The sequence below is a fragment of the Camelus ferus genome, chromosome 20, assembly GCF_009834535.1.
Source record: "Camelus ferus isolate YT-003-E chromosome 20, BCGSAC_Cfer_1.0, whole genome shotgun sequence".
Taxonomy (NCBI): Eukaryota; Metazoa; Chordata; class Mammalia; order Artiodactyla; family Camelidae; genus Camelus; species Camelus ferus.
In genome coordinates this window covers 33272337-33297170 of record NC_045715.1, presented here as the reverse complement: position 1 = coordinate 33297170, position 24834 = coordinate 33272337, and the positions used below count along the sequence as shown (strand labels likewise).

The 24834-nt window shown below is 41.0% G+C and overlaps 1 protein-coding gene and 1 long non-coding RNA gene across 2 annotated transcripts in view; one reads left to right on the top strand and one right to left on the bottom strand.

The window, feature by feature from the left end:
* LOC116658311 overlaps window positions 1-24433 on the bottom strand; it is a 109072-nt gene extending 84639 nt beyond the window's left edge. The window contains exon 1 of the long non-coding RNA XR_004313644.1: window positions 22933-24433. This is a non-coding gene — a long non-coding RNA (uncharacterized LOC116658311). The remainder of the gene's footprint in view (window positions 1-22932) is intronic.
* LOC102511844 (cytochrome P450 2K6) lies at window positions 8168-23348 on the top strand. Its single transcript, XM_032463226.1, has 9 exons — window positions 8168-8341; window positions 10653-10815; window positions 13161-13310; window positions 15878-16038; window positions 17386-17556; window positions 18140-18281; window positions 18625-18809; window positions 19775-19916; window positions 23161-23348. Exons 1-9 carry the CDS (start codon window positions 8234-8236, stop codon window positions 23346-23348), a joined length of 1410 nt encoding a protein of 469 aa, XP_032319117.1. The 5' UTR covers window positions 8168-8233.
* Window positions 24434-24834: the final 401 nt, after the last annotated feature.

Sequence of the window (24834 nt, the reverse complement as noted above, 5' to 3'; positions counted from 1 at the left end):
TGACAGAGACATCAATGATTCATTGAACAGGGAATCTTACAAGTCGGGGGTAAAGGTCCTGGAGGGACACCCCACCGTGGACAGCCCACCACAGGCGGAACACAGCAGCAATCTTCACTACACAGGGGAGGAGGAGGCTGTTATGGGCCAGGATGTCAGAAGGGGTCAGGGGGACTGGGGTGAGCGCTGCTGTTTCCTGTCAATGACCAAGTGATCGAAGGTACTGGAACATTCTTGTCTAAGGGCTAGAATGGTTGTTAGGTGGGAGTTGGACCAATCACACAGGTAGTTACTGATTAAACTTCCAGCTTAGGACGGGAGGCACTTATGTGCACAAGATAAGGGTGAGGCAGGGCCTGGCAGGGCCATGTACAGAGAGCAAGAGAGAAGCCATCTTCTGAGGCCTGATCCCACAGCACAGCACAAATTTCCTGTTTGCTTAGGCATGATTTTGTTCGCAAGAAACACAAGACTAACACAGAAAACTGCATCCAGTTGAACCAAGCCTTTGTCGACTGAAATAAGTGCACAGCCTAAAAGTTGAGTGATGTTTTATTTGGCGGACGTTTATGAGGACTCGAACCCCTTTGAGCCCAGGATGACAGCCTCTCAGATGGCTCTGAGGGACTGTTCCCAAGAGGTAGTGGAGAAGCCAGGATATATAGGAGTTTTACAGCAAAGACCAGGTAGTGGAACATTAAAAGATCACTTGTTAACTGAAGAAAACCAGGTATCTCAAGTTAAAGAATTTAGTGCTTTTCTATATATGGGAGGAGCAAACGTTTGGACTCATTGAATTCATTCCTTTCACAAGCACCTAGCTATCTGGGGCCAGTATCCTGTCCTTTCTTACTCTGAGTCCCTTCAGAGTGTGCCATTGTGAGTGGCTGCAGAGGCCGAGCTGCAGGCCTGTCCTCACTGGGGGGTGGCGGCAGCCACTGATGACTTGATGGCTTCAGCATTCTTTGTTTACTGATATGGTTTGCAGTATTTTTCGTCCACACCTTGAACACAAAACACACACATGCACAGACCCACACACACACTCTTCTGACATCTACCACTTACTTCCCTCCACCTGAGGGGGCATGAGCCACATGCTTTTCACCTAGCAATGACATGTGAACATGCGCTAAGCGTGGGCCACCAGGAAAACCACGCAGCCTCGGTTTCCAGAGTTTTCATTTGGGTCACATAGATGTGTCCGACCACCCTCGTGGCTGCCCTCAATTCTCCACCCCGCAGAGACTGGGCTGTTACCCCACGGCCCCAGATCACATCATCAACCACACTGTTAGCAGAGACTGTCCAGGTGGCCCAAACCCAATGCACTTTTATCAGGCAGGACATTCCGAGGGTTAGCAGTTACCTCCCAGAAGCTCAGAGCTGAGGCCAGACTGCGAACAATCACGTTACCAGCTTACTTAATACAAACCTTTCAAAAACATCCAATCCAACGCTCACTTGTTTTATAAGGGCAGTGAATGGAAGTGGTCACTTCTGGTTGGATATATTAGAAAGACTAAAGACCAGGTGCTGAAACAACATATACAACAGGAAAGGAAACAAAACGGCTCTTGCATCAGGTGGAAACAAGGCAACAATAAAGACGGCAAAGTAACACGAAAAACTAGAAAGATTCTTCACGCAGATTGCTCATCTGGCGTCTGGAAGTTCTTTAAAGAACCTGAACCTGAACACCTTAGACGATGCACTTTTTGTGAAGTTTATGCCGGAAGAAGACAGGGAATTTCAATCACCAGACTCAAAGGCCTTACAACAAAAGGTTGGTGAATAAAGCCACGTGTGTGACTTCTAGTCCCTAATTTTCCAGTAACTTGCCGAATATGAGGTAACAGGGATTTAGCAACATTCAATTTCACTTAAGCCTGTGCTTCTGGCCACAGGCAAGATGAAAGAACCCTCACCATTCCGTGCTCCAGAAAACAAAACAGTTTATTGATTTAAAAAAAAAAAAACCTTCCCCATCTGATTCGGTAAGACTCACAAAAGCCCTTTGTTTACCTAGGACAAGGCCAGGCTCAAATTCCTATGCTCTGCCTCATAAGTCACTACCTCAACTACTCGCTTCACCGACCAATCAGAACAAAACGCTTATTAGACAAACTGGTTAAGCGTCTCTCTCCTTTTCCTCCAGGGCTGGGAACTTTGGCCCACCCCCCAGCAGGAGCCTGCAGACCTCCCTGCTCAGAATAGGTGGGCTTGGGGTGGGGGTAGGGGGCGAAGAGTCTCTGAGCCACTGCCCCACCTGTCAGCCCACTTCCAGGAACCCTCTTCCTCCTGGCCTTGCTTTCTCCTCTCTGTACAGACTCCCAAGATGCTGGCCGACGTTATCACGACCACAGCATTCGCCTGTTACAACAGCCCCTTTCTCTCCCTTGCAATCATCTTTTTGATTTGGGTCTCTGTTTACTCAATTTGTTTTTTATTTGACAGATTCTGCTGAATATTGGGGCTCTACAGATTATGGGCTACAATTACGTAAGGGAAACCAGTTTAAAATTCACCCTGAGGAAAGGAAAATAAAGTTCAACAGTGAATACGAAAACGAAGCTAGGGACTCTCTCATCCGCTTTAAAGACTAAGCGGATTTTAGGCTAAATACGTAGATTTTTTCTTCCTCATGTGAATATTCATAAATTTAAAATGTTACATACATTGTATAGCTATCTATGAACCTAGAATACTTTTTCTTTATTCCTTCTGTCTGTTCCAATTTTCTTCCTTATTTCTCTTCCTTTTTCTCTTTTATAGACTGGAAGGCATCTATCTGTCTCTCCTCTCTACTGCTTTTTTTGAGTCATTGCCCGGCTGTCAGCAAAATGCTGCCCCTCCTTGCCCCCATCTCCCGCTTTCCACACCCCTGTTGTCTCAGGCTTGGGCCAGTGGAACCCGCCCCTCTTCCTGAGGGACAGCCCTGGGGCCTGGCCCAGCTCGGAGGCACTGAATGCTTTTGGTATGTTTATGTGCCTTATCCATTCCCAAATCACTTAAAAGCAGTAAATAATACCGTTCAGATTCACTGGATGATTTGATTAAAAATCTCAAACTCGACTCAGACGACCTATTTCTGGATTTTTTTCCCCTTATTTTGGGCTCATGATTCAACTCTGAGAGATTAGTTTGTAATTACTGATCATAATTTGCTTGGTGAAAATCTGCACATTTTTAGGCCTTACCAGCCTTTGTGTCCGCCAACAGTCTTTAAGCTGTTGGTTGTACAGCTTGAGAGAACTCTGCCCAGGCAGGGAGGTTATGAGAGTAGACTTTATTCAATGGATTTTATCCGTACTCAACATCTATATTCAAGAATCCTAATTTATTGACCAGGTGGCCACCTCCATGAATAAATGGCCATATGTTTCTATATTTACAGATTACTCAATAACCCAAATTCAGTTCTATTTGCTCCCTGAAAAGCAATCTTGGGAATGTTTGATATTCCGGTGTCTCTATAGATAGTCCACAGAAGTGACTTCCTAAATACAGTAAGAGGATGACAGTGTGTAGTCTTGGATGCAGTGAGAGAGGTCAATGTATGGATTAGTAGCAATAGCACTTTTTATTAAAAAAAAATACATAATAATTTCTCTCTGCTACCTGCCAGAGTGGGACAAATTCTGAGGGTCAAATTGCCCCCCATCTTAAGTAGGAATTTTGGTAACCTAAAGTCCTACAAATATTTAAAAGATGTCCATTATGGTTACCAGGGGGGAAGGGGAGGGTAGCGGGATAAATTGGGAGTTCAGGATTTGCAAATACCAACTACTATATATAAAACAGATAAACAGCAAGGGTCTATTGTGTAGCACAGGGAACTATATTCAATATCTTGTAATAACTTGTAATGAAAAAATATGAAAAGGAATATACATATATGTATAATTGAAACACTATGCTGTACACTAGAAATTAACACAACATTGTAAACCAACTATACTTCAGTTTTAAAGTAGATAATTACATAAAACATGTCCAATCATTAGCAAAGGTGGATAAATCAGTTTTTATATATTTATTTCAGTTTTGATAAATCCTTTAGATGAATAACACTACATATTGAATCAGAGAGTCCTGAGCATTTACACTGAGTGACAATAGTCAGACAGAGAAAGACAAATAACATAGATCTCTGTGTGGAATCTAAAAAGATATATTAAAACAACAATAACACCAACTAACCTCAGAGAGACAGAGAACAGACTGGGGAATGGCAGAAGAAGGAGGTGGGGGTGGAAGAAATGGGCGAATTATTTGTTTGTTTGTTTGGTTTAGTTTACGTTAATTGAAAAAAAAAAAAGGTGAGAGAATTCATCATCAGAAGACCTGTACTACAAGAAATGTTAAAGGAAGTCTTCAGGCGGGAAGAAAATGATACCAGATGGAAATATAATATACACAGGAATAAAGAGCACTGAGAATGGTGACTACTTGGATAAATACATAAATTAAAAAAATTCTTACTATTTAAGTGCTTTAAAAGGTAACTGACTATTTAAGAAACAGACTTGCAGACATAATAAACAATCTTATGGTTACTGGGGAAAGGGGGTGGGAAGGGATAAATTTGGGAGTTTGAGATTTACAAAGTTAGCGACTATATATAAAAATAGATTTAAAAAAAGTTTTTTCTGTACAGCGCAGGAAACTATGTTCAATATCTTGTAATAACCTTTGATGAAAAAGAATATGTGTGTATATGCATGACTGGGACATTGTGCCGTACACTGGAAATTGACACATTGTAACTGACAGTACTTTAAAAAAAAAAGATAATTGTTTAAACAAACCAAAAAATAACAATGTAGTCTGGGATTTATAACATATGTAAAAAAGTAAAATGTATAAGAACAGTAGCATCAAGACCAGGAAGAAAGAAATGGAAGTGCACTGTTAGAAGTTTCTATACTTTGAAGAGTCATATGATATCACTAGAAGATAGTGAGTGATACATTAAAGATTTATACTAAAACCCTAAAGCAACTGCTAAAATAACAAAATGGTTGTATAGCTAATGAGTCAACAAAGGAGATAAAATCAACTTAGATTTTTTAAAAAGATACTCAATTCAAAAGAAGGGAGAAAACCAAGAAAAAAGAGTAAAGAACATGAGATAAATACAAAACAAACAGCTTAACCATATTACATGAAATATAAATGGTCTAAGCACTCAAATTAAAAGACAGAGACTGTCAGATTAAATACATGATACAAAACCCAAGTATATGCTGCCTTCAAGAATACACTTTAAATGTACAGACAAGGACTGGCTTAAAAATAAAAGGGTGAGGAAAGATATCCCATACTAACACTAGTCATAAGAAAGCTGGCGGATTGTAATTAATACTGGACAAAGTCTATTTAAGGAAAAAAACAGTATGTAACTAGGAATAAAAAAGGAAATTCATAATAATAAAACAGTTAATCAAGAGGACATAACAATTCTAAATACTTACGCTCCTAAAAACAAAACTGCAACACACATGAAGCAAAAATGGTTAGAACTGCCAAGAGATATAGGTAAATCCACAATTATGGTTAGAAGAATCATTACCCCTCTCTTGAGAAACAGAGACAGAGTTAGAAAATCCCCAGGTTTCTTAACTCAGAGTCCAGTAGAACAAGTTTTCTTTATACACGCTGAAGCAATCAAGAAGCATTTGATTGCTGGTCTGCTGCAATGATTTCCAGGTGCTACAGTAATCAGAGCCAGATGTGTGACTCAACGTTGGAAAGTAGCAATAGAGAAGTTAATAGCTTTGAAGTCAGGGAAATCTGAATTATCTCATTTACTGCATACATGACCTCGGGCAGGCTGGTTAACATCTTGAAGCCTCAGTGTCCTCGTCTGTAATGCTGCGGTAGTGACAGCACCGCTGGGTTCTGTTGTATAGTGCATCGCGTAGTGTTACATAACAACCAGAAAGCATCGACTACAACTCATGTTCATTCCTGACACACTCCCATCTGGTCTGACTGGACTCTCTCTCTTTATCCCTCCCTCTGCCCTTTGTTTTAGGAAATGAGCCTGTGTGATGCAACACTGTTCAGTGTGGACATTGCGGAATAGAGGTCTCTGAAAGTAACAGTCACTTTTTATGCAAAGAAATGCTGCCCTTTGTTCTGTCCCTGCAGCTGCCTCTGTTAGACTGTTCTAGTGTTTGACTTGGCTCAAGAAGGTTTCCGTCAGTGCCTGCCAGAAGGATTATCTGGGATTTTGTTCGAGCTTGCCAAAGTCATGCAAAGCAGAGGGGACAAGTGGCCATGTACAAAATATTTAGTATCATGGCATGAAGCCATGTGGTGCAAAGAACATCTTTGCAGGATCAGACGTAAGTCCTGATTGTAACTCTGTTAGTAAGAAGGACATGACCCTTCCAAGCCTCAACTCTCAGGGTCTCAGTTTCCTTACCGAAAAATGACGGAATTTGATACACATAGCTACTCGGTTCTTCCAAATTCTGTGTTACTAGGAATGACTCTCCGGAAACAAAATGTTCAATCATTCATTTACGCCTTCATTTATTCACTAATTTAAATTCAGTCAGTGCCAGGAACTGTTCTAGACATTGGGGATTCCACAGGGGGTGGGTTTGGGGGTGGGCGGAGAGTATTTGCTTTTAAGAATTTCTAATTCCTTGGAGAAAAAGAATGATAAACTAAAAAGTACATAATATAATGGTAACTAGTAAAAAACCTGAGGAAATATTGTTATCAAGAAGGCAATATATACATAATGGAAAAGCAACTGAAAGAACATATGTATGTATGTATATGTATACGTGAATAGCTTTGCTCTACACCTGAAATTAATGTTGTAAATCGACTACACTTTAATGAAAAACTAAGAAAAAAAAGAAGGTAACATATAAAAGATTGTTCAATCCAATCTATTAACCTAGTTCATTATCCACAGTCATTCTAACACAAAAAGGAAAGATAACTATTTCTTAATCAAGTCAACTAGAATGAACTATCTCCCAGATGCATGGTTAAAAGCAGTATAAAAAGGTGGAAAATTTAGTGACAGGAAAATGAAAACTCTTACAGAAGGGGATACAGACATAAACAAACGAGAATGCTTGTCAGTGAACAAGAGAGGAAAAAATGAGAGATGCTACGTATTGAATTTTAAGTATTATCTCAGGAGCCGTGTGTCTGTTAATTTATTTATTTATTTTTACTTTTTTGGGGGGAGGAATTAGGTTTCTCTATTTAAAGTGGAGGTACTGGGGATTGAAACTAGAACCCTGCGCATGCTAAGCACATGCTCTACCACTGAGCTATACCCTCCCCTCTATGTTAATTCTTATCACTACAATCCAAACATATCTGTATTATTTTCCTCAGTTTAAAATAAAGAAACTAAGGCTCAAAGAGGGGGTTGCTTGGGTATCTTGCCGAAGGTCTGTACGAGGGTCTGCCAGTAAGTTAAGTAAGTTAAAAATCAGTGTTCTCAAACAAGTTTCTACTGTATAGCATGGGGAACTATATTCAATACCTTGTAGTAACTTACGGTGAAAAAGAATATGAAAATGGATATATGTATGTTCCTATATGACTAAAGTATTGTGCTGTACACCAGAAATTGACACAACATGGTAAACTGATTATACTTCAATAAAAATATATCATAATAAAAAAATCAGTGTTCTTTGCACGGCACCACTGAGAGTCCCACGCAACTCCTTTAGAAGGGTGGAAGAGTATGAGCTCCTCATTGTATAAGAACTTCGAAATTCTTGGTGTGACGCTGTGATTTGACCAGCCACACACAGATCAAACAGTACAAGTAACTGTCTTGTGAAACTGTAGATTTCACACTGAGGATTAAACATGTTGCATTTTTCTCAGATCTGAAGACTAACCCCAGTTTTACATGAGAACAAAATCCCTCCAGGCTTTACTTACTAAAATGGAGTGAACTGAGGGGTGAAAGGGAGGGAGGCAGGCCACATAAGTAAGGCAAGCTTACTGGATAGGGCCTCATTCATGCAAACAGACGGTTGATTACCAAAGAGAACAGATATTATTCACAACACTTTCATGTTTCTGGTTTGCACTGACAGCTGCTGATTCTGCCTGGTTGCCACCACAAAGCTTTCCATTGTTTTAATAATACTTCTACTTAAAGATGATGAGTGGATTTGATTCTTTCCTGCTTCCAGTTCTGAGCCTGATTCTTATTTTCATCTTCAGCATTAAAATCTTCATGACTAAAGCTTCCAAGAGACAATTTCCTCCAGGACCCAGACCTCTACCAATTATTGGAAATCTGCACATCCTTAATCTGAAGAAGCCATATGAAACCATGCTGGAGGTAAATAAATAAATAATTGTTCATTTCATACTTGTTTATAATTTCCTAAATCATTTTTACCCTTGTGGGTTTATTAGCACGTATGTATTTAAAACTGTTTCATATATGTACAATGGGATCATTAGGCAAGATTCAAAATTAATAGAGCTGCCTTAAATTGAATTTCAAACTTCTTTTAAATTTGCATGTATAAAATATTAGTACATACATTTTTATTATTTGAAGTGGTATTTTTATCCTAAAATATGTATGACTTGTGACCTTTATCTCAACATACCCAATCCGCATATTTCAAGTATATCCTATTATGAAGGAACTGAATTGTGATCTATCGTTTTACTCTATAGACTTTTGGTTAACTACTCGAAACAGGTGTGTGCAAAAGGAACAGTCAAGTGCATGGCCCCAGAACTGAGACCCAGAATTTAGTTCTGAGCTTGTCATTAATTAGCGGTGTGAATTTACAGAAGAAGTGAAGTCTCTTGCTTTCGCTTCTGTAAAACTCCAGGGCCAGAAGAAGTCCTAGACCCATTTTCTCCAGTTTCTACTTCAAAGATTTGATAGTTCTTGACTGTGGGGTAAGACAGAAGGAAAGAAGGAAGGAAGGAAATACATAGTTGGCATTTGGCCATAAATTTCAATGTTTAAGTTCTAAAGGGCAGAGAACTGAAACTGAGTTCTGCTGTAACTTCCCAGTTTGAAAATCCTAAGGGGAGATAAAAATGAAGAGATCAGTCCTTTACCTCAATGGGCAACATAATAGTAATAATATTTTATGTTTGTACTGCAGTTTTTATTTCACAAAGCGCTGCAAAGATTCCATGTACTTCTCAAAACCACCCCAGGAGGAAAACAGAGAACAAGTATTATTCGCAACACTTTCAGGTTTTTGGTTTGCACTGAAAGCTGCTGATTCTGCCAGGTTGCAATCACAAAGCTTTCTATTGTCTTATTTTACCTCGACTTTACATGAAGGTGTAACTCAAAGCAACTGACTTATTAGTAACTAGAAAATCAGGACTTGAGTTTTCTGATCTTCTGGTCCTACTTTAGGGCTTTCTCGCCTACATTCAAAGGTCACATAACACAAAGGCTAATTCCTCAGAACAATTGCTTCCAGTAAAGTCCTTCATCTAATTCCATATGCCCCAATCACATTTGTTTCTCCCAATATTTTTATTCTTTGCTTATACATTAACTAGCTTAATCTTTTCCCTATAGTCTTCTTTTTTTTTTTTTTTTTTTTCTTCTCATTTCCACCTCTGTACTATTGCTCTGGGCTAATTTCACCTAGGAAATGTCTTTTCCTCACTTCTCCCTCACCTCCACCATTTTTTTTCCTTAAAATTTACCTCTAATTTTTATTCTTTGCCTGAAACATGCTGTATCGTCTTGATACACAGTGGTTCTCATCTGAAAGACTCTCTCCTCACAGCCTATTTCAATTTTCACTTCCCTGTAAGAGTCATCTTATTACATATGATCATCCTGAACTGCCCAGCCCTTCTGCCATTTCCGTGGCAATTCTAATACTGCTTCCTAAAGTCAAGTGTCTTAAAGAAAGGAATGTTAGAAGTTCCCATCTCATTTTCTACCCGAACCTTAGTTGGGTTAAGACCACAGGTTCTGTGTCCAGCAGGTCTGAATCACATGTCCCTTGCTGAGCACTGCCACTTACTAGCCATGTGACTTCCTGGCCACAGCACCTTGCCTGTGCAACAGAGGTGATAATAACATGACTTTGTTGGCTTGTAACGTGCACTGAAGGAGATATTGGTGCTGGAAATAAAGCAAGAGAGGCAATAAATGTTGGCTCTTGTTATTTAATTATCATAGAAAATGGAATGTTTTTTTTTTTTTAGTAAGAAGTGTCACACTTTAATGCAAAACTAATTGGGGCTAGGATATAGTCACAGCACCTCATGAAACATGGGGCTCGAGCGTGGTGGTCAGTGTGGTAGTCAGGAAATGTTTTGTCTCCCTAGAGCCCGTGGTGGGCATTTACTGAGACCCAACAAAAATATGATAGGGAGACAAAATACATTAGTTTCATAATGTCAGAGTACCATTACTGTGAAATCCCAAACAAGTGGAGCCTATCCAAGGACACTCAATTCATGAGCGTAATATTTACAGCTTGAACGGGTGTAGTAACCACAGGAGTACCTTATAAACTAGTCCTGTATTCTCATTTCGTGAGTTCATAAAACTGGTTACTTTGTTAAAGTTAAATGCCCAGAGCTCAAGATCCAGTGGACTTTCTATTACAGCACAATGCTTTAGTGGCTTCTCTTTTTCTTGTACACCTAAGCTATCCCAGAAATATGGCTCCATTTACAGCATCCACATGGGGCCAAGGAAGGCGGTGGAACTCTCTGGATATGAAACAGTGAAAGATGCCCTGGTTAATCATGGCGATCAGTTTGGAGAACGATCTCAAGTGCCTATATTTGAAAGAATTTTTGAAGGAAAAGGTAATGAACTCTAAACTTAAAATATATCCTTGTGGTTAAAATGATTAAATCAGGTGCACTGTATTCTCTCACATAATTCTTTTCACAACGTACTTTGTCCTTCGTCAAATAGATGAAATAGAATTTCATAGAAGAAAATTTATGACTTATGGTTTTATTCTTATTATACATGGTAATTACTTCTGTTGAACATATAATTTGTAGCCAGCTACTAGCTGGGAAGTACAACGCCAAGAAGATACAAAGGCAAAGGGAGGGTTTGGGGATTAGCAGACATGCATTACTATATATAAACTAGATAACCAACAAGGACCTAATGTACAGCACAGGGAACTCTATTCAATTTCTTGTAATAATCTATAATGGGAAAGAATCTGAAAAAATATAGGTATGTATGTATGTGTATAACTGAATCGCTTTGCTATACACCTGCAACTAACATTGTAAATCAATTACACGTCAATAAAAAATAAAATTAAAAAAAAAAGTAAAGGGAACAGAGGCCACCAACTTAAAAAGGCCACAGTCTAACGGCTGGCAAAGACCCATTAAACAATATACTTTGCGAAATAAATATACTGAATCATATTTTCACCTGGATAAAGCTGTACCCTGCTTGTGTGACTCTTTACTAAATGCTTTAGTGAAATCCAGACACTCTCCAGTATTAGAATATTAAGACCCTGGAAAGATGTGGGCAACCTTGGCAACCTCTCTTTCCTTAACTTTCTAAGAGTTTATCTCATGCTCCCACTCTTCTAAGAAATTTCTCTCATCTGTTCATTATTATTTCCTTTAGCTATGCACAAATTCACATATCTGTTTAGTCAATAAATATTTACTGAACACCTACTATCAGCTACATGTGTCTCCGGAAATTAGTAGTAGTGTGGTGTTATATACCAACTGTGTTTGTATAGCACTAATGTAGAAGCTTGCTTACAACTCCCGATTGTAACTTTTGACTTGGGTAGTCTTGTGTCTACTAGTCTGATTTTTCCTGGGAAAAGAGACTTTGTTTTCTACTGTTCATCAACTCCTTAATCACATCTAGCATGATGTAAGCATGTAGTAAATACTCAAAAATTGGTTACTGAATTTGTTGGAGATATATTAAAAACAAAATCTCCTCCAAACCTAGAAATCCTTCTCTCCACCAAGAAGGAAAACGATTTTATTACTGAAGAGGCATTAAACCGGAATGTGATGTGCATCACATAATCTGCTAACTGCAAAAACAGAAAAAAACTCACACTTTTTATATAACCAAGCAGCACAACCTAGTACAAAAACGTTAACCAGTGCTCAAGTAAGAGGACTTGAGAGCCCCATTTGTCACTGTTAAAAAATAAACTGAGGCATATGAAAATTTTTGAGTTTATTTGAGCAAAAACCAATTTGAATTGGGCAGCATCCAAGCCAGCAAATAGAATGGTGCTTTGGGGAGCTGTGCAAAAAAAGACTTCTATAAACAAGTTTATACTGTATAGCACCAGGAGATATATTCAAGATCTTATAATAGCTCACAGTGAAAAAGGATATGAAAATGAATATATGTATATTCATGTATGACTGAAAAATTGTGCTGTACACCAGAAATTGACACAACATTGTAAACTGACTATAACTCAATTAAAAAAAAAAAAGACTTCTATAGTCAGAAGGGAAAGGGAACAAGGACGTTATACTGGGCAAAAAATAGGGTGGGTTGTTGCAAAGTTACTTTTCTTGAGGGGACAGCAGGGTTCTGTCAGGTAGATGACATAACTCTCAGTTTGGTGACTTGGGGCTTAGCATAACCAATTCCATTTGGGGCCTGTTTTCTTGTTTTTAATGTCACACATAGTTCATCCTAGATTCACCTGGGAATTGGGGTGACCATCTGTATTAATTGGCTTTATATAAAGTAAAAGTAAATTACTCCCATCTTAATGACAGGAGGCAGTTTTGCAACTCAGAGCAAGGCACCCAGGGAAGTACGGTTCCTCCCGTTTCACAGAAACTGGGAGTCTCTTGCTTGATGTTTATATTCCAAAGAAATGGCTCCCCGGTCCCTGAGAAAGATTTTCCTAGGTCATAAAACTCACACACACACACACACACACACACACACACACACACAAACCCTATCTAGCTTTCAAAATGATGTATATATAATTGAAAGGGAGGAGAAAAGACTTTTTAGAAAGTAGTGTTCTAAAGTAAATGCTCGAAGTGGAAAGAAGCCTCTTTCCTTACTTTCAACAGGGAAAATTCAGCCTCTTTTTGTAGTTTTTCTTTGTCCTAGCAAATTAGATTTTTAAAGCTCCGAGGAAGTAATTTAAAAACATTTTGTTCATTACAAGGAATCACCTTCTCTCATGGTGACACTTGGAAGACTGTGAGAAGATTCAGCATGACCACCTTGCGGAACTTAGGGCTGGGCACGGAGATCACAGAAGACACAATTATAGAGGAATGCCAGCATCTCATTCAGTACTTTGAGTCTTACAGAGGTGCGTAGAATGAATAAAAACCACGTCTTATTTTTCACGAGAAAGACGTCAATAAAAGATATACTTTCTATTATATATTTTGATGTAATTTCAGACTTGTAGGAAAATTCCAAGAACATACAAAAGGAATCCCCAGTATCCTTCTACTGTTCTCCAAGATTCCCGAAATGTCAACATGTTACAAATGTTTTCTCTCCCTTTTTCCAAACTATTTGAGATACTTTGTTTTTCCAGCCCAGCCACATTGTTGGCAATTTAATTTATTCACTTTTTTTAAGAAAGGAAAAGAAAAAAATTAACAAAACTTAAAAAAAAAAGACCCTTTGCAGAGATGCCCTCCCTTTATTCTTTTTTTGTGTGTGTGACAAGTCTTTTCATCCCTTTATTCTTAATTACTTTAATGTGTTTCTTTAAAATAAGCAAAAGTATTCTCTTACATAACCAAAGTCCTATTCTCAAAAATCAGAAAATCAACACTGACGTGAACATATTAACTACTCTGCAGAACTGATTCAGATTTCACCACTGTCTCACTAATGTCCTAAATAAATCCTGGACCACACATTGCATTCAGTTCTGCTGTCTCTTTTGCCTCCTTTAATCAGTCTCTCAGTATTAGGTACATTTCTGATCCCTTTAAATAACAGAGAGTTAATACCATGTTATTTCTATCAATATACGGGATGAAAAATCCAAAAACTCATTTTCATGTCAAGAGGATTCCCATTTCCTTAAAAATTGAGCTCATTTCCTTATTAAAAATGAGTCCATTTGCAAAGTTCAAAAACATAAAAAAAAGAGAGAGAAAATCCCCCATAACCTCAACATCTAGGGTAGTGTCCATTTAAAAGTCTGATAAATTTGTGTGGCATTTTAGCAGATTTGCTTCCTGTGTTTCCGTTTGAAATTCCTTTATCCTTAACTAACAACACACCTAGAGCATGGCTTATTATGTCCTGCCTAGCTTAAGAAAGTTCTGTGAGAGATAAATTATAACCCCCAAAATACAGACTGCTGAGTAATAAAGAAAAATTACATGAATGATGCATTTTGCTTGATGTGGTTGTTCATTGCTATATTGAAATTCTTGCCCCAGAATGTATTTACCTTTCACAATAGGAGAAATAAAAAGGGGTTAAAAGTGCCACATTTCATCTATGTTCTAACTTCCCATTAAATTAATAGACTTTTAAAAAATGAGTCCATTTGATACAGAATTGAATATGAAGAGAGCTGGTCAAAGGGAGATCACCTTAAGATGAATGCAGGGGAGAAAGAGAAACCTTGGGGACCCCACATGCTAAATTAGCAGTCCCTGTACCTTTAGAAGGAGACACTCTTGGCAATTCAGAGAAAGTATATACAGACAACGACTATTCCTTCTCCAGGGTTAAGCGCCTAACAAACGTGCATTTCTCAAGGCTTCGTGTACACAGAGTCCTACATGTAGAAGAAAATACATTCTCTACAAGAATTCCCCTTGCAGTTCCACCCTGAAGGTAGCAGCTGATGTTAAGAGTGGATCTTAGCAAACAGACTACTCTTCACTTAAAAAAAAAAATACCCATCCACTGATACATGTTTAATAACCCAAATAGTTTTAAGTGATACTGATGGAAACAGGACCCAGCAGCAGAAGAGGCTAAAACAAGAAATTGCTCTGGATGAAGTTCTTTAAAGTAGAGTCATTTTAATCATCTAGATGTCCTATTTCAAGCTTTTAAACTTGAACGCAGCCTAGTAGGTTGACATATTTTCCCATGTATCATGTATTAGCACCTCCCTACACACATGCATGTGAACACACACTGAAACGTCCCTCATTCTGGCAACATTTTAATTTCTTAGAGTCAAATGCAGATTTCCTTTGACATATACTTTTAGTTTTCCTCGTGGCAATTTTTTAACCAAATTCTGAGTATTTCTCAAAGCCCACTCTAGTCTCAGCTCTTCTTGGAAGGCATGGTTACCAGTCATCCCTTTCTTCTATGAAAACCTTTCCCTGACAGTCTGTCCCGATCAGTCTGGAACCGGTTTAATATTTCATATGTGAATTTGGATAGGTTTCTCCCACTATCCAAAAGTAGAGCGTTCCTAGGAAGCCCTTCATAAACCAAAACCAGAGACATAAAGTGAAGAAGCAGACACCTTGGGATTCATCTTGATAATGGATGCACAGTACAAACTGAGATAAAGCACAGCTCAGACACGGTTCAAAGCAAAGGCAGCTTGATGACGAGATGCTGTGTAGTTCCTGGAGAAGACGTTTGGTGGCGCCCCTCTCACTAATCCAGGTGCACGCAGCCTCAATTAGGGATTGCCGCATAAAACCACCACCACCACCACCACCACCAAAAAAAACCCCACTGTACGCTATTTTCCTTTTCGCTTTTTTTTTTTTTTTTTTTTTTTTTTTGTAAAAAACGAAAATCCTTTTCGGATTTCTTTTAGTTTGCGAAAACAAGTGCCAATGTAGGTCTTCTGTGAAAGTGAAGTTGGCATAAAGCAAGCTTTTGAAAAGCGGATGGCGCCTGTGTTCCCAATCTGATGAATGAATTCTCTTGCAGGAAAGCCCTTTGAAAGCAAAACTGAAATGAATGCTGCTGTTGCTAACGTCATGGTGTCTGTGTTGTTTGGAAAACGGTTTGACCACCAAGACGCCCAGTTCATGAGACACATAACCATGATCGGTGAAATTATCAAACTCTTTGGAACTCCTAGCATTGCGGTAACTGTATCTTTCCGACTCACTTTTACTTCCTCTAAGGTCCACCTGAGTGTTCAAGAGACCATGAAAAAGTAATTAACAGAGAATCTCCATTTCAAAAACGCACTCTTTGTGGAACATCCTGAGGGTTCCGATGTGACAGGTCTGCTTGTCTAGACTCTTCATCACAGATCACTGCATCCAGCAAGTATCTTATGATGCAGGACTTGTGAATCACAAGCAATAAAAGTCATTACATGGCTTTAGCAAATTCTTAGGATCTTAGCCACCCATCTTTTACCTGCCCCCCTAGTTAGCATGGAATGCTGGTGAAACACGAGTGAACAAGCAGCACTCAGAAGAATCCACTTAGGAGACTGAATTTTAACGGAGGGGGACTGTCAGGTATCAAAAAAATATAAAGCCCAATAAAACCTTAATATTTATTCTGAGCCACGCCATTGCACTGTCATCCAATTTTTTATATTTGCAAGTGAGGTTGCTATCTTCTAGAATGTAGGGGGAAAAGTGCTTGTCAAATAGTTCCCATTTTCAGCAGTACCACTGACAACCAACCACGTTATTGCACTTTGGAATTTAGGCTCTGTTACCTGCAGGCTTATTCTAAATACAGGTGCGGGGGAACACTGGGTCAGACAACTATGATGACTCATTTTAGGCACGGTCTTTTATCTTTGCTATTTATTAAGTCATCTGGGAGGGGTCAGGAACCTCTTTGTGCATCTGAACAAATACATAAAGCTTATCTCTCAGAGAATGAATACACTGAGGAAAACACTCCAGTTAGCAAACAGAGAACTTTTTAAAGGTCAGGGAATATTAAACTAAGCGGGGCTGCTCTCATGGAGCGAGTCTCGGACCTGTGGACAGGAAGCCTGTTACAAATTCAAAAAATAATTATTATTCTGTTCCTGCAAGGAAACCCTGGTGAATTCAGTATACCACACTGAACTAGAATAGTCTGACCTGGAATCACCTGGGATTTTGCAAGAAAAGTATTTAGATTTATAAGTTCTGACCATAAAGTCAATACTGTTTTTATGTCTCATCTAACCTCTAAATACATATGTCTATATGACTGTAGACATAATATACAAAATACTCTGGGTACATAGAACTTATTGGAAGTCATGACAATATTCACCGTAAGTTACATAATTCTGATAAATGAAATCTTGTCCAGTCCAGTCTGCCACTGTTAGCTAAGGTAAAACTGAAGTCCAAATGAGATGCTATTTCTTTAAGGCTTTCAGAAATAATGGTGTCATTCCATTCTCCCAAGCATTATACACGTGTATTTAATTAACTTTGTTTTGTTTGTTTGTTTGTTTGTTTTTACTCTTCTAGCTTTTCAATACGTTTCCCATTTTGGGGTTTCTCCTCAGAAGTCATAAGACAGTACTCAGGAGTAGAGACGAATTATTTTCCTTTATAAGGACTTTCATAAATCACCACCATAAATTTGACAAAAATGATCCAAGATGTTTCATTGATGCCTTTTTGGTCAGACAGCAGGAGGTAATGATGCTTAGCCTAGGGTCCCTTATTTGATTTAATCAATAGCATCCGGAGGGGTGGGGGGAAATACTTCCATCCAAGAAAAAAAGATAACTGGACTCAAGTTAATGATAGATTTGTACACTACAAAGAACGCTATTTATTATATTTTGCATTCTCAAATTTTTTTTTAACCTCTTTTCATGTCACTCTCTGAACAAAACCAAGACTTACAGAAGACCTCAAGATGTGTTACGGCTCTGAGGATTAATATTCTTTTCTTTGCAATCTTGAAAAATGTGTTTCAACTGACATACTTGAGACCATTTAATTTTTTTCTTAAATAAATAATGCTGGGAATATTCTAATCGCTCAATTAAAAACTAATTCCCAGTCTTCCTGAATGGCAAATGGGCTTTCCCAGTGTCAGAATTATTTATCATTATTAGCTTCTAGGATGTGCTTTATCCTAACATTCTGCACAACATTCTCATATTGAGGGAAGAACGCAGCACTTTGTTTTTTTCAGTTCACGTGAGGTTATTTGCGATGCTTGTCCAGGATAAAATTCTTTCATCGCTAATGATTCCTTTTCTCCTTCTAGGAGAAAGATAAATCTACTGACAATTTCAGTGATGACAACATGGTGGTACTTGTCAGTAACCTGTTTGTGGCAGGTGTAGAGACCACGGCCACCACGCTGCGCTGGGGGATTCTGCTCATGATGCGATATCCGGAGATCCAGGGTACGTCTCCTGAGATTCAGAGCATCACCTGAAGGAGAGGAATCAGGAACCCCTTGGACTGGACAATATTGAATTCTAGAGCTACTCTGGATACCTTTCGTTTGTACCCTTGAGAATCGTTTGTACCTTTAGTATCCTGATGCTCTAAGAAAGTAGACTTGCCCTCTGAGCATCCTGAGATGGTCTGAAGGCATCACTCCATCCAGGTCCCCAGAGGCTCGGGGATAGAAGCAGTGCAGGGAAAAGATGATTCAGAACTCAGAGAGGACTTGGGTTTGATGTTCACGTTTAAAGACACAGCCCCCTCCCACCGCAGACCCTAACCGCTCTCCATCCTATGCAGAAAAGGTCCACGATGAGATTGCCCAAGTCGTGGGGTCCGCGCAGCCTCGAATTGCACACCGTGCTCAAATGCCATACACGGACGCTGTCATTCACGAAGTGCAGAGATTTGCCAACATCCTGCCCACAGGCTTGCCACGGGCAACAACCACGAATGTTCTATTTAGAAATTACTATATTCCAAAGGTAAGGGCTGGAGGCGAGGGGCAGGGGAGAGGGAAAGAACGTCAAAACGCTGCAGATGAACTGTCAGACAGTCTCCTTCCTCCTCCCTCCCCGGCCCCTCCCTCCTCCCCTCCCTCTTTCCCCCCTCCCTGTCTCCCTCTCTACGACCAACCACAGGTGACTGAGCGTCTTCATAGGTAACAGTGGCCTTTGCTCAGTGAAAAGACTTTAGAAGGTATTACTCTTCTTCATGTTACAGCTGAGGAAGCTGGGGTTCCGAGAGTGCAGGCAAGGCTAGTGTGTAAGGGAGCAGATTCTGGGTGAGGCGTGCCACCCTTTAGGGCCCTGTGTCCAGCAGCACCTCCGGCCTTCACTTCCGCCTGCACACGGCGAGGCCCTCCGCTTCCGAGGACTGTGACACCCAGATGCAGCCTTGTGCTTTGACTGGTCAACTGAGGAGGTACAGATCTTTGCTAAAACTCAGCTGAAGGGAGGAAGTGGCATAAGGTAATGGTAGCCCACGGCCCCGAGCCTTTTTCTTGACAGTCTGTTCATGGCTTCTGGGCCCACCTCTGCAGGCGGCCACCGGCCACTGGTTACATGGGCCCCCGTACCCTGTACATCCCCAGTGACTGGGGGGCTACATCCTTCTTTGGAGCGTCTCTTCCCAGCATGTATTAAGCACACTGATGAATGGAACTAATCAGGTTAGCAACTGCCATGGGAAATCAAACCCCACGCTGTTAACACGTAGCAAATACGTGCCTAGGGTTTGTTCCCGGTTCTGAATCCAAGCCTTGTGTTTTTCACTAGGTACAGAGTGAATATTCCACACTCAACCCCAAGCCTGAGCCACTCGGCTCCAGCTCCCTCCTCCGCATTCCTTCTAGAACACACCACTTCCAGCCAAGGTCACCGTACCTCTTTGGAGCCACCTCTTTAGGAAGCAGTTTCATCTCTGTCACTCATCACACTTTTACCCCTAGGGCACCGAGGTCATACCTTTGCTGAGCTCTGTACTTTGGGATCAGACCCAGTGGGAGACACCAGACACCTTCAACCCCGGGCACTTCCTGGATTCTGCTGGGAAGTTTATGAAGAAGAAAGCTTTCATGCCCTTTTCAGCAGGTAAGGCATCTTACTGGAGAAAGGTGACTTGAAAAATCTGGAGAGATCTGGACGTGCCTGAGGCCAGGGCTAAGGTTCTGGATTTTCCCACGTGGCCCTAACCTTCAGAGAGAGGGAAGTAGTCCTTTCTCCGGCTTTCACCAGGATGCAGGACAACAGGCGTTGGAAGGACGTTTCCTTAGGGAGTCCTGGATGACTCTCTGCGGCCGAGGCTAGGTACAGGGCCTCGGGAAGCCAGAGGGACAGCTAAGCAGGAAAACGATGGGCAAACCCACGTCACTCCAACCGTTAAAGCTTTGCTTTATGACGTGTAAATACAGTGTTGCTCTGAGGGTTTCTTGAGGAGGGCAAGGCAGGGAAGTGAAAAGAGCTTCACATTAAAATTTGAAATCCACAGAACTAAATGAATGGATTCTATAGTTGCCTGGATTTCTAAGAATCTGAAATGAGTTCTCCATTTCTAGGAGTCTTAGCAAAACTACACCATGAGCTGTTTGCCATCTTTCTGCTTCTACAAACAAAGGTTTGGTCGTCACTCCAGAGACCCACTCAGTGATGGGTAAACAGCAGCCACCCCAAAACAGACCTCCTTTCCCCGCTGACAACTTATGGATACAGAGCGATACAAAGCTCGACCCCTTCCCCTAATTCTTGCCCACGTACTCAAGAGTGCAGGGGGTGGAGTAATGAAAACATACTCACCACTCCTTAAAATGAAAAACATCACATCACATCTGGAACAAGAGTTAAAAGCAATGAAAAATAATACACCTGTATTGGCAGTGTTTTGAACTCCATTTCTCTCAGCATTTCCTTGCATTATATTTTTTGGGGGGGAAAAAAGCCATGGAAACATAAACAGTGCTCTCTCGAGGGCACTTCAGCCATGTCTAACTCAAAACCCTCATTTTACAAGTGAAAAGATACGTACAGTTTCTTCCAGATTCCTTTACCGGCTCTTGGACTGACTGCTGCTAATATTTAGAGAAAAGAAATCACGTTCTCCACGACAGCCCTTCGCCCCCTGTGAACAATCATTATTTTTACTTTCTCTCTTGAGCTCTGACCAATACCACACCCAGGGCCTCCACGATTTCTCACACACCTGGGCCTGGGGACGTCTTTGGACCACGAGGCGGCAGCAACAGTCCCGATTCTGCCACAGTGACCCATCCTCAAAGGATTTTGCCCAGCTTATCTCAAGAATTCTAACCATCTCTAGTTATACTGGTTTCTTTTTTTTCCAGTTGTAGGAAATCTAGGAGTAGTCATCCTGTTTTTATCATAAACAAGTGGAAAAACTCCTAAAATACAATCATCTCAAAACTGTCACAATAAGAAAACATAATATAAAACCAATTCTGTGCCTCCACTGTGAGAGCGAAATTCTCCAAACACTCTAGTTGTCCTGAAGGCACTCCCTTCCCCAGTTATCCTGATCACTTATTACTTCCCGCGTTAAGATAAAGATTTTGCTCCTTAAAGGGTTTACCTAATCCAAATAAGCTCTTTCATTGGCCCCCGAGATCACGTCTAACTAATTTTGCATGTAGCATTTCTTTTTAAAATAAATTAAGATCGTTTACTACGTTTTCACCTACTTACCCTTAAGAGTAAACTAAAATGATGCGCACCGTGACTCCTCCCGTGAAACTGAGTTGAGCCCAAACACAGGGACACTGACTCACACCCGAAGCTGTTTTGTTTATCATCAGTTAGAGGACACCAGCGTCACCCGTTTCCTCCTGGGCGGGCGGGGAGATCTGTCCCCCAAAGCCAGCGTTGGTGTCCCTTCCACGGGCTTCCTCAACACCCTAGCATGGCTTGTGATACTGTGTTATAATCACCCGTTTCCTCTTCAGACCCACCTACGAGGCAGAAGCCGCCCAAGGGCAACAGACTCAGAGCCAAGTTCAATCTGTCTTGACATTCAACACCAATTTGTGGATCGAATGGTTAGCTTTGACTTAATGAACACTTCTAGGCAGAGGCAGATAATATCCTTGGTCTTTCCCTCCCTAAAAATCTCACCTGGTTACGAGGCATAGTGAGGGTGGAGTCAATCCGTTCCTTGGAACCAACCAAACCAAACCAAAGGGCCAACCTGGGATACTTTCAAGGTGTTATAAAATAGCTACATTTGAATATTTTGCTGAACTTTAAAGTCTTCTGTGACTCAGTACGCTTGTGAGTTACCTTCCAAATTAAATACAGAAACAGAAAAAGAGACCCCTCTCCGGACTGTCTATGACATTTCACTGGAGGTACAGCAGGGTGGCAGATCATTTAGAGACTCCAGGAGCAGGAACGAAAGGGCCGGGTTAGGTCTTCTGAAGCCTTCAATAATGCTTCATTTCAACCAATATACTACCTTTGCTCTATAATGCAACCACAGAACTCATTAAATTTAAGCCAGAAAAAAAAAAAAAAAGCCCCATATGTTTTAAGAAAGATTTGTAATAACCATTAAGACCCCAGTTGTTGGTAATAAAAACCAACCTAGAAGACTTCCTTCCTCAATTTTAACTCACTCCACTTTTCAGACACCTTGACATTTCCCCACTTAATTCACATTTCAGAAATACTAACCAAGCACTCTTTTTTAAGTTTATTTTTATTTTTTTCATGGAGGTGCTGGGAATTGAACCCAGGACCTTGGGCTTGCCAAGCACGTGCTCTACCACTGAGCTAAACCCACCACCCCACCAAGCACTCTTCTTAAAGTGCTTCAGTGTGACCTTGTTTCCGGTCATACCTCTGGCCTCGGGTCTGAGACTCCCGACTTCATGCTCAGTGCTCCAGTCAGCCCTGTTTCTTCCTGCCCTAAATGCATCCCACCCCTGACTCACCCTCCCCCATCTCTGCCAGACTCACCTCCCACCCTTAGACGTAAAGCCCTCGCACAAAGGGGAGCCCTCCCTGATGGGCCACCTTTCCTCTGCGTTCTCACCACACACTTGGCTTCACCTGCCAGAACATTTTTCACATTAGAATGTTAATGTTAACGTTTGCTTACTTGCTTGTGTCCTTCATGGGAGCTTGTAAGGCAGAGTCTTCAGATGCATTTCATTTTGCATTTCCAGTCCTTCAGCTGGGGGGACAGAGCCCAGGTGGCTCACAAGAGGTTAACTGACTCGCACTTGGTGAAGGAGAAGAAATGGCACGTGGACGGCCTTTTTCTCTGTCTAGACAGTCTTCAGTTTTGGTCGGTTTAATAACCTTCCACCACGTCCCACCTCCCCAGGTCGTCGGGTATGTGCTGGGGCGTCACTGGCCAAGATGGAGCTCTTCCTTTTCTTCACGAGCCTCCTGCAGAAGTTCACCTTCCAGCCGCCCCCTGGGATCTCCCATCTGGACTTGGACATAACCCCGAACTTCAGCTTCCTCAATCGACCGATGCCTCACAAGATATGTGCTCTGCCCCGGACCTAGGCTCTGCACATGAGCTGTGGCCCCACTTCTCTGGGTTATCTTGTGATCCTCAGCACCGACTGTCCTGTTCTATGTCTTGCCAGCCATGGTCTTGGGCCAAGCCCTTTGGCTGTGTATCAGTGGTCAGCCACATCATCCCAGAGGGCTCTCTTGTCAAGTCAGAGTGAGTTCCTGTGCTAATCCCTGCAGTAAAGACCTCCATTCTGCCACTCTCCACGGCAGGACAGGTGAACAGAACACTTGACAAACAGAACCTTTACTTAGTGCCCAAGAGTTCTGTCCTTCAGTCTGAAACTGTCCTGTCCTTTTCCTCCAAAGCACATGAGACATCTAACAGTCACCAATCAATAGTTCCAGTTGTTGGAGCGGGGGGATGCTTTATAATGCATTGTCCTAGGGTGCCCATCAAAATTGCAGTGAAGAAAATTCAGCTCTTACATGAGGGTCCCAATCAACATAAGGCACTGGTTTCATTCATTGGTACAACCAAGATCGGGCTTGTGATGGTGACACTGGCTCGTGAGTACAGACCACCTGTTGAGCTCAGAAAGGGATGCTCCTGCTTCTGACATAGCTGGAACTTGAAGAGCCTCCTCCCTTCTCTGTGTTCAGTGCTCTGAAGTCCCAGGAAAGGCATATGCAGGGGACCTTGTCAGCAGAATAAAGAAATCATTGTCAGTTCCCGAGACACAAAGCATCTTTAAGCCTTTATGAAGTCAAATTTCCCATCACCAACATAAATGCTTCTCCCCTGCTCTTATCTGACTCCTGTCAAAGCAAAGATTGCACTGGACAAGGTTAAACAGTTAAGGAAGACTTTATTTAAGGCTGCTGCAGTGGGGAAGGTATAGCTCAATTAATAGAGCGCCTGCTTAGCATGCGTTAGGTCCTGGGTTCAATCCCCTGTACCTCCATTTAAAAAAAAAAAGGAAATAAATCTAATTACCTCCCCGTCAACAATAACAACAATCAATAAACAACAACAACAATAAGAACAAACAAAAAAAAAAGACTACTGCAATAGCATAGAGAGGCCAGAACTTAGTACTGAACGCAACTCCACTGAAACAAAGTGGGGAAGGGATTTTAAGCGTTGACGTGGGCTAGAGGGAAAAGTGCTGGAGGACACTAGTGGGGAGGGTGACCAAGGGGACACCGTGTCCGGCACACTGAGTTACTCCTTAGTTTGCAGATGTTCTTCTCTGACTCTGTCATCTGTGTTTGCTCACTAGAGCCCATTGAAGTTAGACTCCTACCCTCCCACAGGGCCTGGGAGAGAGGGCACCAACTTCCTTAGTGATTGCATTTCTATGAGGTGGCTCCTGGGTCCTTGAGAAAGACATCCCTGGGTTGTAAAAGTGGCAGATGGGGAACACACAGGTCCCCTGACTTCCCAGTGGAATGAAATGAAACCATAAGTGATAAAGAATTGGGGCCTGCTTATTTTGTTTAAACACTTTCAAGAGACAGCTGCATTTTCTGCATT